General features: G+C 48.4%; 1 protein-coding gene across 4 annotated transcripts in view; it reads left to right on the forward strand.

The window, feature by feature from the left end:
* The window catches only part of OTOF (otoferlin), a 92415-nt gene that overhangs the window by 9763 nt on the left and 64910 nt on the right, over window positions 1-17742 (forward strand). For all 4 annotated transcript variants that reach the window (XM_049652444.1, XM_049652443.1, XM_049652442.1 and 1 more), the window contains exon 2: window positions 5780-5838. In XM_049652444.1, the coding sequence (XP_049508401.1) occupies window positions 5780-5838 (59 nt within the window). The remainder of the gene's footprint in view (window positions 1-5779; window positions 5839-17742) is intronic.

Consider the following 17742-nt stretch of genomic DNA (forward strand, 5'->3'; position numbering starts at 1 on the left):
TCAGATTCTGTGTCTCCCTATCTCTCTGCCCCTTTGCCGCTCATGCTTGCTTGCTCTCTCTCTCTCTCTCCCTCAAAAATAAATCAACATTAGAAAAATAAAATTAGAAAGCTAATCAACATATTCACCATATTAACACAATACAAGAGAAAAACCACCAACAGATACAGAAAAGCTTTTGACAAAATCCAACATTTATTCATGATAAAAACGCTCAGCAAACTAGGAGTAAGGGGAAACTTCCTCAATCTATTTTTTTTTTAATTTTTTTTTTAACATTTATTTATTTTTGAGACAGAGACAGAGCATGAACGGGGGAGGGTCAGAGAGAGGGAGACACAGAATCCGAAACAGGCTCCAGGCTCTGAGCTGTCAGCACAGAGCCCGACGCGGGGCTCAAACTCATGGACCACGAGATCATGACCTGAGCTGAAGTTGGCCGCTTAACCGACTGAGCCACCCAGGCGCCCCGGAACTTCCTCAGTCTAATAAAGGGTAACTACAAAAAACATCCAGCTAGCTAGAGGTGCCTGGGTGGCTCAGTTGGTTAAGCATCTGACTCTTGGTTTCAACTCAGGTTCCATGATGACAGCATGGAGACTGCTTGGGATTCTCTGTCCCTCCCCTGCTTTTGCTCTCTCTCTCTCTGTCTCTCAAAATAAATCAATAAACTTTAAAAAATCCAGCTCATATCCTACTTAATCCTGAAACATTGAACGTTAAGATCACTAGCAAGGCAAGAATACTCACACACAGACTATGACCCCGTAATAAAAATAAATGAATTACTGATACATCAACAACATGGATGAATCACAAAAATATTACATTGACTGAAAGAAGCCAGACACAAAAAAGTACATTCTGTATAAGTCCATTTATATAAAGTTTAAAACAGGCAAAACTAACCTTTGGTGATAGAAGTCAGAGCAGTGGCTGCTTATGGAGGGTAGAGACTGATTGGAAAACGGGGTGAGAGAACATCTTGAGGAAATGGTGATGTTCTATATCCTGATTGTATGATGATTACACAGATGTATTCAGTTATTGAAACTCACCGAGTTGTGCACTTAAGATCTGTGAATGTAAGTTGTACCTTGTTAAAAAAAAAAAAAAAGAAGCTAATCATACCTAAAATATCTAAAACTTGAAAAATATTACATAGCTTGGGAAGAAAATTGTTTCTGATTATAGACGACTAAAAAAAGCTACACAATGTGATTCACAGTAGAAAAGACCATTTTTATATTTAAGACATAAATGTCAAAAAGAAAAACAGGACCCTTTAATGGAATAATAGCCATTTTTTATTGGGTGATGAACTACGTACTATCTTTTGTTCCAATTTAGGGATGAGGAAACTAACGAAGAGAGGCTAACTTCTTCAAGGGCGCATGGCTAGCAAGGGGTAAAGCTGGGGTTTGAACTCAGAATGTCTCACCGAAGAGCCTTACCACTATCCTGTGACCCCCTGTGCTTGTAAGGGACTTGACGCTTTACTGAGTTTCAGTTTCCAGTTCCAGGATGCAGGCTGGTCCAGGACAGTTGTCCCCAGTTTATAGATGATAACTCTAAGACTCCGTGGGGTGGAACCGCCAGCTCCAGGCATGGGTACAGGCCATGATGTCCCTGAAGCTTGTCCTCAGGACATTCTCCTTCCCCTTTAGATGGTCCACCATCCCACCCCGAGGTGGGGTGATGCTTTTCATTTTCCCCTTCGCCGTCAGAACTCGCCTGTCCTGTGTCCTGCTCCTTCAGGGCTCCGTTCTCCGCTCACACTGTCCTCTCTGCCTGGACGTCCCTCTCTCTCTCCCGTCTCCCCAGAGTCAATGCCCAATGTCTTCCTTGATCTGCTAAGCTGAGCTCTTTGCTCCTTTTCCTGTAGGCTCACTTTATTCATACTTTGTGCACGCCAGTGATGACATTTTGCCTTGTATAGTAGCCTTTTACGCGTCTGACCCGTCCGCCTCCCGGATGGTAATAAGCTTCTTCAGTCAGCGTCCCAGTACGAAATATCTTTGTAGATCCCCGCCCCTTCCTCCAGGGCCGAATGGCCTCACTGACACAACAGGAGAAGACCCCCTGGCACGTGGGAGTGACTGAACGCACCCCAGCTAACAACCCAGTCCCTATATACCTGCCTTTTCTCAAGGTCTGCCTCTAGCAAGGTCAACTGTCTGGAAGAGGGAGCTGTTCAGTGCCAATGAGGCATTTGTACCCGTAAGTGGCATCACATGAAAGCCTAGCAGAGCACTCCATCCTGCAAATGAGACAAGAATTGAGCTCACCTTCATCTCGGTGAAGTGCAGGAGGGATATTTTCCAAGGCAAATGACATACCAGATACTTTTATTAAGCTTTGGACTCTTGAGTCCCTCCATCTGGGTGTATCTGATGCCACGGCACTTATTATAGTTGTGAACACAGAGTCAACCACTCAACCTTCATTTATTGACTCAGAGAGGAGTTTTTTCCAAACCAGACAGCTCCGCTATCCCAGGAGCAGCTGCCTCCGAAGGAAGGGAGGTTGCTCTTCAATTTTCCCCACCTAATCTCCTGCTCGCTCTATCCGCAAAGCCTCCTTGCTGCAAGGAACAGGCTATTTTCTTTCTCCCAAGCCTCATTCTCAATCTTCTCTGTGGCAAGAAAGGTGATTGGATATTGGGATTTTAAATGGTTTTGTCTCAAAGCCATTTAAAATGGAGCTGAAATGTCAACCGGATTGGTGTTGAATGGAGTAGATGGTTAAGTGGAAATGAGCTTGAAAGGAGAGACAGGGTTAGTAATCCCCACTGAAAACTTGGAAGGGGTGACAAGAGGTCCCTGGCTCTGTCTTAATGAATGCAAAGGACCCCAGGAATGATCCCTGCCACCGTTTGTACAGACCCTCCTAAAAGATGGCGTTTCAAAAATGCTTAAGGGCACTCTGTTCCTGTACAATTGATTCGGTTGTCTTAGCAAACCTTTTTTTTTTTTTTTTTTTTTTTTTTTTTTTTTTTTTTAATATCTAGAGGTAGAATTTAGCTCATCCTGTTTGACAATATTCACTACATTTAAATCCCCAGAGCCGGAAGCAGTGAGGTTTTCCTGCATTTTGAAACAGAGCCCTGATGTATAAATTCTGCAGTGGCTAATGTCACCGTATTTTACGTCGTCTCTAACAAGGCTGTAGGAAATACGCAAGCAGGGATGGGTTTGAGCCTCCCTGGCTTCATGCACATGTTGGACTGTCCCTCCCTGCCTCTGCTCCGGCTGGGCTGCTTGGTTTTCGCTCCGGGAAACCCTTGAATACCGCCAGGTACAGGCTCATTACAATCTTCTAGGATGAAGAGGCCTTTGATTATTCAGAGAGGCGGGTCCTTGGGGGAGCCCCAGTGCACACATATGCTCACTCGATTCTCCGTTTATATTGGATGTTTCCTGTGGGGAAAATTACAAGAAGCTCAGGCACCATCTCTCAGGTTTCCCTGTCCTCCCCTGGCTGCCTTGGGGTTCGTTGTTAAGATTTTTCTTTTTGGTTTTTTGTTTTGTTTTGTCCCTAGCTAGTGCTAAAGAGTCTTTATTCCCATCTGTCTACTTCACATCTATTTTCTGTAGCTTCTGCTTTACAGCTTCTTCCTCATTATCTGAGATGCAACCCTTCCCCAATATGCCCATCTTCCAAACACACACACACACACACACACACACACACACACACATTCTTCCTCAGACCATGCACCTGCCTCTGACATCACACCCCCAGCCTCCCTCTTGTCAGGGAGTAGCTACAGACTGGCTCCTAAAAACCAGGCAGGCCCTGGAGATCTCTGTACCAACCCTCTTATCCTGGAAGTGAGGCAGCCAAGGCCAGGGGAGAGAAGTGGTTCCCGGGGTTTGAGTCCAGCACAGTGCAGGGTCAGAGGGGACTCACTCCAGTACCCCGTGGCCTGGTGCTGGCCATGCTGGGTCACTGCATGCACCCCCTCTCCATTGCCAAGTCCTCTCCTGATTCCCCAACTTGCCCTTCAGTGACAACCAGAACTAGGCCTCAGAGTGGGGGGCTGAATTCAACCTTGAGACAGCCCTTCAATGACATGGACCACTGATTTAGGTTGGCGGGGATTTAAAAGCATTTTTTGCGGGGGGGGGGGGCACCTGGGTGGCTCAGTCCGCCAAGCATCCGACTTCGGCTCAGGTCATGATCTTGTAGTGTGTGAGTTCGAGCCCCGCATCAAGCTCTGGGCTGACAGCTCAGAGCCTGGAAACTGCTTTGGATTCTGTGTCTCCCTCTCTCTCTGTTCCTCCCCCACTCACACTCTGGCGCTCTCTCTCTCTCAAAAATAAAGATTAAAAAACATTTTTTTAAGAAAATAAAAGCATCTTTCTTTCAATTTCAAAAGTAAAGCACAGTCATGGAAAAAAAATTCGAACTTAAGCGTATATGGTGAAAGGTCAAAGTATGCTGCTTTCAATCTCTTCTTCCCCCTGCTAGCCCGAGGGGACCATTTCTAATGGTTTGAGATCTCTGCGTATTCACAGATAAAATACCTTGGTTTGGGTCTTTGGGGTGTGGGAGTTGTATACAGGATCCTGTTATTACACATGCTACCTTTTCTTCCCCCCTGCTGGTGTGCAATTGACAGACGATAATCATTTCTTTCTAATACCCCTATCTCTGGGTTTCTCCTCAGAAATTACACATCCTTCCCACATGCTCCACCCCACACACACCAAAAACCAACCCTCCCCCCCAAAAAAACCAATATTTAGCCTCCCTGCTTGTACCACTCTCTAGCTCACACAAAATCGTGCCTTGCGGTATGAGTTCTGTGGCATTGAACCGGCAGCCTCTTCCAGCTCCTACTAGACCATATGTGCATTTCATCCACCCCTTTATCCTGAGTTTCCAGGGGATAGCCTGGTACATCGTAGACTCCAGTGAACGTTTCTCAGAGCAAACCGAGCTGGCCCATGCGCCGCACACATTCGCCCTCCCCAGGCCCCCCAACCTGCCCTCCTTCTCTCCCGGTTACGGTTCTTCCGGAAACAGGGCCGGTTCTGACTGGATGGGCCAGAAGGGCGGGCAGCTTTGCTTCTGCCCTGGCAGGTGGCTTATGGATGTGGGGTGCCGGGGTGCTGGGAAAATGTGGGTCCATATCACCCTCGCTAGTACCCGGGCCGGTGGGGAAAGGAGGGGGCGGCATGGCGGAGAAAGACCCAGAGGCTTTCCGGTCCAAGGCCCACGGGACCATGAATGAGAGAGCCGGGGAAGGTGAAGGCCCTTGGCTTTGGGGGCAAGAAGCTGTGGGATGTGGCTGGTTGTGGCGGGGTCTGGCTTGCGTAGCAGCTCCCGGGTCTGGCTGCGGACACGGTCGCAGAGGCGGCTGCCGGCCGGCAGGGCACCCACGGCCCCGGGGACCAGGCTTCTGCTCAGGACAGCCGCAGGCCAGGGAGAGCCAGCAGAGCCAAGGGGACAGCAAAGGGCCAAGAAAGCCACCGGGATAGCGGCAAGGTGGAGAAAAGAGTCCCGGGTCCCCTCTCATGTCTACCTCTGACCAGCCCGGGGGCTTTTTTACTTTAGTGTTGCCACTTGTAAAATGGAGCTGATGGCAGTTAGGCCTGTGTCGCAGGGCTCCTGAGGCGGTCAGGGGAGACAACACGGGAACTTGCCACATCCTGGAGAGTGCAGCACAAGACCTGGGGCCCCTGGTTGGTGCTGTGCGAATCGAAATGCTGCAGTGGTGACTGCCAGGTGGGGAAGTCTCACCCCAAGCTTCTTGTTTTCTTTCCCCACCCAGGGCAGTCCTTCTACTCCCGGGTGCTGGAGAACCGTGAAGATGTGGCTGACTTCGACGAGGTAAGATGCCCCGGGGAGCAACTCAAGCCCCAACCGAGGAGCCCACTGGCCCCGCATTCCCTTCCACCCAGATCCTTCTCAGGGACTTCCGCGGGGAGACACGGTGGGAGAGATTCCCCCAAAAGGTTCTTTTGAACCTCAGGCTTAGAGAGTCGAGTAAATCATGTGCCCCTGCTTATGGTGCATTATCTCAGTGTTCCTACAACCGTGCTCTGGTTTTGATGTATGTTTGCATGTATCGTGGATGTGTCATTCTCTTTTATCCCCATATTCCTTCCCTCCATCTACAGCCATACTAATGTGCTTAACGTGCATCTTTTGGTTTCTTGTGTGTTCTGACACAAATTTTTGAGTACGTAATTTTGTTTCCTTAAATGGCATTGTTAAAGTAAAATGTTACTTAAATAGATTTTACTTTACTTCACTGTGTAAGATTCTTGAGTTCCATCCACATTGCCTCACTAATCTGTTGCTTCTACCTGCTGCTCAGTACTCTATGGGCTCATCCAACACATATTAGGGTGTTCCTCCAGCCTGGTTTGTCTAGGACCCAGGGGGTTCCTGGGACACAGACTCTAAGTGATAAAATGGGGAAAATCCTGGTCCAACTAGGATGAGTTGGTCATCCTGCACATCCTTTGCCTACTTACTCCTCCAGAAAAGAACCTCCAGCTTGCCTCTAACCAACCCCCATCCCCGCCATCAGAAATGCAATGACTATTCTTATGCCTTTCCCCTTTGGACTTGTGTGAACATTTCTCTGGAATATACAGCAGGACATGGAATTGCTGGCTCACAGGGGTATGCATACTCTGCAGCTTACCCAGCACTGCCATGGTCTACACTTCTACCAGCAGTGCATGAGGATCCCTGATTCCCACATCCTCATCTACACCTAGTGTTATTCAGCTTTCTGATCTTCATCAGTCCAACAGTGGTGCCTCACTGTTGTTTTAATAAGACATTTAAAGTTTCCTCTTTTGTAAATTGCCTGTTCATAGCCATTGCCCTTTTTCTCTGTTGGTATAGCTGTCTTTTCTTTTTCTTATTGATTTGCAGTGGTTCTTTGTATGTCCAAGATATCAACCCGTGTTGGATTTAGAGACTGAACATTTCTCTCAGCCTGCCATCTACTAACTTTGCCCCCTCATTGACTAGAAGTCCTTAATCCTGGTGTGTTTTCAAGTTTTGTTGAAGATGTCTTTCCAGTCTTCTAGGTTACAGATATATTTCCCTACATTTTCCGATTCTATGTATGTGGAATCTTTTACCTTGTGTGTGGTTTTAGAGAGGGATCATTTTATTTTTCTCCATATAAGAAGCCACTTTTCATGACATCAACTTGCTAAGCAATTATATTCTCTCCATTTATTGTATGTTAAGGTCTGTGTCTCAGCCTACTATTCTATCCTTTTAATCTGTTTGTCTGTTTTTGAACTTTCCCACACTGTGTCAATTAATATGGCATTTTTGTATGTCTTAGTATCTAATGAGGCAAGTACTCTCAAGGGAACTATTCTTTTTCAAGGTTGAACTATTCATGGACCTTTATTCTTCCAGATCATTTTAAAGCAAGTTTATGAAATCCTTCCAAAACCCAACTGGAATTTGGATTAAATTTGCAAATTAACTTAGGAAGATATTGACTTTTTATACTATTAAATCATCTATTCAAATTATCCACCATGCTTTACTAGCATTTTTAAGTTTTCTGCATAGGAGTCATATAATCTTGATTATTTTCTAGATGCTTCCTGGTTTTGTTGTTGTCGTGAATGGTGTCTTACTTTTACTACATTTTTTAGTTGGTTATTGCTGGCCTAGAGAAGGCTTTCCTCTCCTTTAGAAGTCCTGCTTTCATCTAAGTCTGGATGGTTTGGGGAGGGGGCTCTTCGGCCCCCTTTTCAATTTCTCTGTGTCTTCTTGCACCAGTTTTGGATTTCTATATTTTTCTAGACCTTTTTACGTTTCATCTAGGTTTTCAAATTTACTAGTACCTATTTGAAGGTAAAGTTTTAAAATTGTTTTAAAATCTTTTTTGTGCTCATGGTTATTTCCCCTTTTGTATTCCATACTGAATTTATTTGTGTCTTCCTTCTGTTTTTCTTGACCTTGCTAAAGATCCATTTATCTTATTAATCTTTGTTAAGAACCAGCTTTTGGATCATTAATCTCTTCTGTTGTTCTCCATTTCATTGATTTCTGTCCTCTTAAATTATTTCTCTCCTCCTTGTTTATTTTGTTTTCCTCTGTGCCTCTTTTTGTAACTTCCTGAGCTGGGTGCTAAGCCTGTTATGTTTAACTTTTCTTATTTCTTGATAAACATGTTTAAAGATATAAAGTTTGCTCTATATACAGTTTTTTAAAGTTTATTTATTTATTTTGAGAGGGAGAGAGAGCATGAGTGGGGAGGGATGGATAGACAGGGAGAGAGAGAATCCCTAGCAGGGTCTGAAATGTCAGTGCAGAGCCTGAAACAGGGCTCAATCTTATAAACTGCAAGATCATTACCTGAGCCGAAATCAAGAGTCAGATGTTCAACTGGCTGAAACACTCAGGTGCCCCTATACACAGTTTTAACCACATCCTACAAAATTTTATATGTAGTATTTTCATATCTTCAGCTTTAAACATTTTTTATACTCCTTTATGCTTTTCTTTTATTTTTTATTTAGTAAAAAAATTTTTTTAATGTTCATTTCTTGATAGAGAGAGACAGAGCACAAACAGGGGAGGGGCAGACAGAGAGGGAGACACAGAATCTGAAGCAAGCCCCAGGCTCTGAGCTGTCAGCACAGAGCTCAATGTGGGGCTTGAACTCACAAACCGCGAGATCATGACCTGGGCTGAAGTCGGGCACTCAACCGACTGAGTCACCCAAGCGACCCATAATTTTCTTTTAAATCCAAGAGTTAACTCAATAAGAATATGTTACTTCGTTTCCAAATACATATGATGTTTTAGCTCCTTATTTTTTTATTTCTACTTTTATTTCGTGATGGTCAAAAGCAGTCTGTATGATATTGATCCTTTGGAATTTATTGAGACCACGGTGATGGCCTCTATTCATGGTCATAAATGGTCCCTCTGCCTACAAGGAATGTGTTCAGTGCAGGATTCTCTAGAGAGAGCAATGTCACTTCAAGCTTGTATGATGTAAGTTCAGTCTTCATAGTTATACTATTCGGTTCTTCACATATTCTGCTTTATTTTTCTCTACTTGATCTATCAGTTTCAAAAATGATTGCAATGAAACCCACTTCTACAATTGTTGATTTGTGTGTTTCTTCCTGTGGCTGTCAGTTGTTCCTTGATGTGCTTTGAAACTGTATTACTAGTAAGTTCTATACGTTCATGATGGCTATGTCTAGTTGCTTATTTTTCTTTTTACTGGTATTTAATATCCTTCTTTGTCTCTGACAGTGTTTTTTCCATTACTTTCTATTTTATCAGATGTTAAGATTACTATCTCAGCTAATTTTGGTTCACTTGCCTGGTGTATCTTTTTTAATTCTTTTATTTTCTTGGTATATCTTTGTTCATGTTTCCATTTTCAATATTTCTATGCTTTTAAATTCAAGTGTGTCTTTTTAGGGCTTGAACTATTAATTTTTCTCACCCAATATGAGAATCTCGTGCTTTGATTAGCTTTTTTCATTTACATCTATTGTAATTGCTCTTATTATAATCGCTATTTTTATTTCTACTATCATTTTATTTTATGTTTTCCATTTACTGAACTTTTTGTTTGTTGTTTTGTTTTCTCCTTTCCAGCTTTCCATTGGCTAGATCAGGTTTTCTTTTGTTAGGTGAAAAGTTATACATTCTATGTTTGTTTCCCAGGCAGTCACCATTCCTTAGTCATGTTTATGTATCTCTGTCCATGGCTGAAAAACAAATCGGTAATTATAGCTCCCCCTATCATGACAAGTATTGTAATACTCTCCTATGTCTTTTTGATTTCCCTTCCTCAGCCCACACAGTCTGGATTATACATTTTTTAGAGAGCGAGAGAGAGAGTGCAAGTGGGGGAGACAGGCAGAGGGAGAGAGAGAGAGAAAGAGAGAGAATCTCAAGCAGGCTTCATGCTCAGTATGGAGCCCAACCCGGGGCTCGATCCCACGACCCTGCCATCATGACCCAAACTGGAACCAAGAGTCAGAAGCCCAATGGACTGAGCCACCCAAATGCCCCTAAATTATACAGTTTTCATTCTAGGTTCTTATGAATGTGTCTTCTCCTTTTCTTTTATTTGTCCAAGCCTTCTTTTTCTTTTTGAGGACAGTAGTAATCTTTTTACCAAGATATCTGATCACTTTTACTTCTCCTATCTCTTGAAGCCTCTCTTGGCATTGTTTTTCTTCTTATTTGAGTACTTCCCCTAAAAGCGGTTTCAAATTGGGTCTTTGTGTAGCAAACCTTCTAAAGCTTTGTAAATCTGAGGACAGTTTCTTATTCAGATCTCAATGAGACTTTCACTAGATACAAAATTCGAGGCTCAAAATTCTTTCCTTTACAACTTCAAAAACATCAGTGCCTGTTACTGTTGAGAAGTCCGATGGCCATCTGGCTCTTGTACCTTTGTGCGGGATCTTTTCTTTCTCTCTGGAAAAGAAAGTATAATTCTATCTTTGATATTCTCAAATTGTATTCTAATGTGTCTAACTGCAGGGTTTCTTATCTCTCCTGTTTTGCACTATTTTGTGAGCTCTTTTCAAATCCAAGGCTTTTCATCTTTCACTTATTATAGAAAATTCTGTCTCCATTATTCTTTTTCAAATATTCCTTCCATTCAGTTTTTATATTGTTCTCTCCTCTGCAACTCCTATTATCAGATGCCACCACTTGTACCTCTAGCTGCCATTTCTTAGCTTTTATGGTTTTTTTTTTTTGTCTGTCAGTCTTTTGCTGCTGTTTTCTGAGAGAGTTCTTCAAAATGATCTTCCAATTTACTAATCTGTTCTTTTTTTCTCATGATCCCTTGTTCTTGTTTTATATTGCGAATCTACGCCAAAATGGTCCATTTTGTTCTGAGGATCGTGCTTCAGTTGGAATACCCCGTTCAGCGCATGGTCTTGCCTCTTTAAGACATGTCTCTCCAAGTGTCGATTGACTTTGCCCTGTTCAAGTGCTCGTGGTATCAGCCACTCTGCCTGGTACCCAGTTTGGGGGAAGCCTCAGAGGCCAGCTGGGTCAGGCCCTAAGGGTTGAAGGGCAAGCATGAGTAGCAGGGGCGCCCCAGTCACCGCAGAAACAGGCAGGGTCTCATCGCTAAGCCTTTAAGGAGAAGCATGGTTCACAGAAAGCAGGCCAGATTTTTTAACAAAGTAGCTTTGGGGTTTCACTGAGAGGAGGTCCATGAACACATATTCTCTCTCTTTCTCTCTCTCTCTCTTTTTTTAAAGTTTATTTATTTATTTTGAGAGAGACAGAGACAGTGCGAGTCGGGGAGGGGCAGAGAGAGGGAGACAGAGAATCCCAAGCAGGCTTTGCACCGTCAGCGCAGAGCCCCACGCAGGCTTCGAACCCGTGCAACTGCAAGATCGTGACCTGAACCGAAAGCGAGAGTCGGACGCTTAACCAGCTGAGCCCCCCAGGCGCCCCTCCACCTATTTTCGTCATCGCAGTAGGGCTGTTGTCACCATTTCATGAGTAAAGGAGCGGGCAGCGATCGCCCGAAGGTGATGGCAGGGATTGGTCAGCGCAGAATTCGGGAAGGTTTTTCTCCCATCTGCTATCCTACTGCTGAATCTGCTCCCCGACCGCCTCTGCTGGGCAGCCTCCGTCTTCCCCCAACACAGATCCACAGATCTGCTCAAAGAGGCTTTGGTCTCGTGTTCTCGCAGTTGTTTGTTTATTACTTCCTAGAATCCGTATTTCCCTTTGGCTTCCATAGTTTCTCCAGGGTTGATTCTGGGGTGAGAACCAGCAGTCTTAAGTTACCATCCTGGCCTGAAACAAAAGCTCTACTGTGACCCCCAGAATAGCTTGCCCCTCCTTTCCTGGGCTTTGCTTCTCACGTTTGGCTCAACTGCACTGGGAAGGGCCTCGTGGCAGACTCTTCCCTTTGACGCTGGTATTTAGCTGAGAAGCCACCAGGCTGAGGCCCACCCAGAACCCCTGTCTCCTCCTCGCATTGGGCCCATCCCACACAGTGTGGTTGTGTCTGTAGGCCCAGAGCCACAGGCACAGAGAAGCAAGCACTTGACCTTCTCTCCTGCGCTCAAAAGCAGCCATTGGCCATCACCGCCTGCAGGCTGGGCCCTCCCCAGGGAGAATTCTGTTCTGGAGGTCTCCCCTCCTTGCTGTGTGACTTTCAGCCTCAGGTTCTAAGCCTCTGTTACCCATGTGTCAAATGGGGCTAATGATGGGTATGAAGTTATTGTCAAATGATGAACAGAATGAAGGATAATGGCAAAGGTGGACCCATTACTGCATACTAAGCCAGCATCCTGGCCTTAGGCTGGCCCGGCTGTGCAACCTATGCTACCTTCCCCTCCCCAGTTCATCAGTCAGGGCTCCGAGAGGAGAGAGTGGTTGCGTGAAGACACAGGCCGCCTGGCTCAGTCCCTCACAGTCCTGCCTCCCTGGGCCTCTGCCCCCAGTCGTCCAGGCAGAGCGTCTGACTGCCTCCTTCTCATCAAGTCTCCCAGGGGACTTGTTCGCCCAGGCCTCAGCCAGTGAGCAACCTGATGCCCCTTCCAAGGGCGCTACCACCCCTTTCCATTCACGGCACCCAGGATACCTGAGCCACAGGTATACATGACATTCAAAGTTAATCACCGTGTCCTCTCTCTTCCCGATGCCGCCCGACATGGGGCAGGTGGAGAGTCAGTCCCTCTGGCCCCAACACGACACGGCACCCCGTTCTGAGTGCCTCCTGTGTGACAGGCTAGGATACCCCAGAGGGGGAAGCAGCTCGACAGCACATGAGAATCCACGTAGGAACGTGGCCACGGGGGAGTCTCTGGTTCCATGGTGGGGCGGTGGCGGGGGGGGGGGGGGGCGGCACGCAGAAGCCAGGGAGTAATGAGCAAAAGCACATGGCCAGAGTCAGAGAGTAGACCCGAGCTGGGGAGAAGTGGTCCTCACCTGGGGAACATTCCACCCACTCGCGAGCTGACTGGGAAGCTTCTGGTTGTCACAGTGGGGAGCCCACCGGCACTTGGTGGAATGGGGCCAGGCAAAGCCAGGGTTCGAAGTTCACGTTCAGATTAGATTATGAATCCTCTGTGGATGCAGCCGCCGGAAGCTGCTCCTGGGCCTGACCCTCCCACCACCCTTGCAAGGCCTTACTGGGTCCTTCCGTGCCCCCTGCCACCACCCCTCCCTCTGACAAGTGGCCAGCAGCGCACCCCCCACGAAGCAGGGAAGGCAGCCCCCCCACCCCCTACTCAGGGAGGGCCCCGGGGCCTGGGTCAGCTCAGCCCCCAAAGAGAGCCTTGAAGGGCACCCATGCTTATACCTGTCTCTGCAGACTGGGGTGGGCAAATCATGAACTCTCTTGCTGGTCCCTGAAAGAACCAGCCTGTCTGTGGTTCCAGAACAAGCCTGGAAAAAGAACCTCATCTACCCTTCGCAAAACTTCTGAAGGCATCTTGGTTTTTCAGAAAGTCTCTTTTCTCACACTTGCTTACCGTGCCCGGGGCCTTAGGAACCAGCTCAGGGAGGTACAAAGCGCATTGGCAGGGGAGTCATGAGAACCGAGTTACGGTCCTCACTGAGGTATTTACAAACTCTGTGACCTTGGGCTGGGCCCTCAACCTCTCTGGGCCCCAGATTCCCCTTCTGTAAAATGGGATGTATTCCTTGCACTACCTTGTAGAACAGTCACATGGCTGAAAAATGAAATAAAAGACAAGACAGCAAATGTCTCTCCCTTCTGTGCTCGGACAAGGGTGAGAGGGGCTGTTGCAGGCTGGGCTGAGGAACTTGAGTGGGGAGGAGGTGGCCATGGAAGAAAGACAATGCTTCGGGCAACAATGGGTGGAAACAGAACCTGGACAAGGTGTCTCCTTTCCCTGAGGCTGGAACCTGAGATCCTGCATTTAAACCTACAGCTCCGGAGGAGGGAGGGAAGGAGGGAGGGGAGAGGGAGAGAGAGAGAGAGAGAACATGAGCCTTTATGCCAGGCCAGTAGCTAGCAGAGGCCCCTGCCCTGGAGGAATGGGAGTGGTCCCCCTAGCCCACCCCAAACCTGGGTCTAAGCCAGGATTTAAACCCAAGTCTATGTGACTCCAGAGCCTCTGGTCACTTGCAAAGTGAATGCGACTCAGTCCTACCTTCGAGGGGCTCAGTCCAGTGGGGAGATGGACCCGGCGTAGACAAAGGTAGACCATGGGTCTTCTGAACCCAGAGGAGGGAGAAGTCATCAGCCTGGGGTGGGGGACAGGGGCTGGCCTCACCTGCCCACTTTTCTTGTCCCTGGAAGTCACGGGCTGTGAGCTCCATGGGGCCAAGAATGCACCTGACTGGTTCATCACTGGCCTGGTACCCAGCACAGGGCACAGGGAATATTGCCAAGCAAAAGAACGAACATAAGAATGAACCCAGCTTGAGTCTTGGGTCTTTACATTCCCAAACAATCTCTTTTCCTAAAGCTTTGCAACACGCTCCAGTTCCGCCCCCCACCCCCCTCAAATCTGGAGGACTGTCCCTTTAAGTTCATTGTCTTGCTGATTGGGGATGTTTCCAGACCTAGTCAGTGAGGGAAGCTCAGGATAATCCAGGTCATTCTCCGTCCTGCATCAGGGAAACCTTTCCGTGGGTTCTAGATCGCCAGGGCTGATAGGAGGCAAAACTTTGCTGCCCCGGCCAGCACCTGCCAGGTCAGGCCCAAGCCTGGAGCTGTCGAACCAGGTCACAGTTCCTCATTCCCGAGGATCCTGAGACCCCTCCTCCTGCCAGGGGTCCTCCTTTCCCCCTTCTGCCCCTAACACTTGCCACCTTACTGTTGTCAGTGTTCCTATCACGGGTGGCAATTTCAGGTCCGTGGGTGTCTCCAGAACTATCCAGGAACTCCCACAGAACTAGGAAACATGCTTGCACTCTGTACTGCCCACAGTGCCATATACAAAGCCTTGTGCAAGGAGGTGCTCAGCAAACCCAGAAGGTGCTCGGGAAACATTTGCATGAGGCTTCCCGGCCAGTGACATCTTGAGTGGCAGTGTTTGGCCTAGCTGCTGTCTGAGTCCCCCCCAGTGTTTAGATGCTGATGTGGCGTGGAATCTTAAATTGGCCCAGTCTCTGGGTCACTAATGTTCAGGGCACCTCCAGAAATAGAAGGCACAACTTTCAGCTGTTGTGGCCACGGAAAGAAAATCGTGCTAGTGCTGTCGCAGGCTGGGGAGAGGCCCTTTCTTCTCAGGAGCCTCCTGCAGTTCCTAGAGTGCCGTGCCCAACAATGCCAGGCCTTGCCCCCGGCTCCTGGAACTAACGATACGAGACGAATCGCGATAATAAGCGGCCATGTTGGTTGCACTCTTACCCTGGGCCAGGCTCTGGGCCGTGTTGCCCCAGCCTCGCGGTAACCCCAGAGAAACAGTACTGTGACCGTCACCCTCACTTTACAGAAGAGCAAGCTGAGGTGTGGAGAGGTGAACTAACCCACCCGCGCTCACCCGCCAGCGGGGAGCAGTGCCGCGGCCCAGCCAGCCAGTCGAGGTCCGTTTGTTGAGTGCCTCCTGTGTCCCAGGCCCTGTGCCAGATGTAGGGACACCTCCATGAACAAGATGAAAGAAACTAGGCCTGTCCACTCTGCTCACGCTCTGAACTGCTCGGAAAGCAGCAGTCAAGCTATCCCTGGAGTTCTTGGGGCAACAGAAGGAGAGGGAGCAAAGCATCAGTGTGTGGAGGTCAGGGAGCAAGGTCCACCGCTGCTGCCAGGCCTCCCTGACGTGAGTCTGACTGTTTGAGAGATTGGCATGCGTTCGAGAGAGTGTCACAGTTAGCTACTGCTGTGGAACAAAGTAGCCCAAAATCCAGGGACTGAGATATCCACATTCTAGTGTTTCTTACGCTTGTGTGAGTGGACTGGGCTCAGCTGGGCAGTTCCTCTGCGTCCGGCTGGGAGCGCAGTCGGTGCTGACTGTTGTCTGGGGCACCTTGGGCCTCCTTGTGGCCACACGTTCTCCAGGACCTCTCGCTATGTGGTCTCTCCAGCAGGGTAGCCTGGACCCCTTTACCTGGTAATTGACTTCTGAGAGGGTCTAATTGTAATCTCAAATACTAAGCTACATTCCCACTTACCAGCTGAATTACTTTGGGCCAATCCTGTCTGAGCCTCAGTTCCCTCATCTGCAAAATGGGGACTAAATTATGTAATGTGTATGAGGCGTGTAGCCAAAGCCTGGCGCATGGTCAGCCCTCAATAAATAAACGTTCTTGTTCCTGTCGATCTAGAAGGATTGTGAGCGCCAAAGACCCCCTCAGCGAATCTCCCTGGTTTTGCTGGTGGGTCAAACCCTGAGCCAAGTATCAGGAGACTTGAGTTCAAATCCTGCCTCTGCCACCAACTGCCTATGTGCCCTATGACATGGCTCACGCCCTCCGCTTCCCCATGTGTAAAAGAATCCCATCTTGGCCACGTCGCTGTGAGCCTCGGTTCTTAGCGGAAAGTGCTCAGAGAAGTATCTCGTTCTACCCAGACATGCTCTCTGGGGGCACAGGCCAGGGAGCTCCTGAGACCCCCAAACCTCCCACTCTGGTCTTGCTTCATTCTCCATACACGTCTGAGCACGACACCCTCCACTGGGGAGGAAGTAACAGCAAAACTGAGGAGGCCATGAGAAACGACATCTTTTCTGGTAAAAGAGAAAGGGGAAACCCACAGGCCAAGGCAGAAAGTGATGGAGGGAGAGGGAGAGGCCGCGGAGGGTCAGGGAGGGGTGAGGGTCAGCCCCAGACAGGTCGCAAGTCCCCACGGGGGAAAAAACGGGACCAAACAAAATAAGCCACGCCTCAGATTTCTGCAGTGTTGTGTTGTCGCTTTACAAAATCCACCTGGGTGGTCTCGTTAGGTTCTTTCAACAGCCCCGTGAGGGAGATAGTGTGGCCCTCGTTTGTTTTATCGACAAGGGAGCCGAGGCTGAGACAGAGCCAGGGGTGGCCTTCGGTCACACAGCTAACTGGCGGCACCTCAGGGACTACCCTCTTGGTTGTCAGAGGGGCTGAGAGAAGTGACACAGGGCACGTCCTTCACTGCCGTTCCCGGGGCTCAGTAGGTACTTGCTGCGCGAAGGGAGGTGGCTGGAAATGCCGCGTGGGTCACAGCCAGGGAGACTGTGAGTCCCGGGAAGGGGGATGTAGACCTATTTGGGGAAGCAGCAAGGCAGCCACGGAAAAGTTTTCACCAAAGAAAAGTGAAAATGGAGGGAAGAGCCGAGGAACATTTAGACGCGGACCAAACACCAGGCCTCTGCTTCTGGAAGAGGCCAAGCGGGAGCAGCAAAGAGCTCCTGGGGCCCCAAGTCCTTTCCCTTAGCTGGACACAGCCTGCCTGCTCCGCCTCATGGCAGTGGGGGAGGGAGAGGACGCTGGGGTTTCACTGTCCCGGGAGGGTCCTTCCCTCGAGCAGGGGGCCTCAGACCTGGATTCACGTGGGAGCACCTGGAGGCGCCTACCATCCCGCGCCCGGACCTCCAGAGGCAGAGCGGGATGGTTAGAAACTTCTGGAAGTGATTTTGTGCGCAAGCAGGATGGAGAACCACTGAGGGAGGGACAGAGACTGAGAGAGGCTGGTAATGGGGGCGAGGCGGAGAAGAAAGCAGGGAAGCAGGAGAGGAGGACAGAGAAGGGGGTTGGGCGGACATGGGAGCCAGAGAGGTGAGGGGCGGGAAGAGAGAGTGAGGCTGGCCCGAGGAATCCCTGGGGACTAGGCCAGCTCTTCCCACGTGAAAGCCTCTG

The sequence above is a fragment of the Panthera uncia genome, assembly GCF_023721935.1.
Source record: "Panthera uncia isolate 11264 chromosome A3 unlocalized genomic scaffold, Puncia_PCG_1.0 HiC_scaffold_12, whole genome shotgun sequence".
NCBI classification, from domain to species: domain Eukaryota; kingdom Metazoa; phylum Chordata; class Mammalia; order Carnivora; family Felidae; genus Panthera; species Panthera uncia.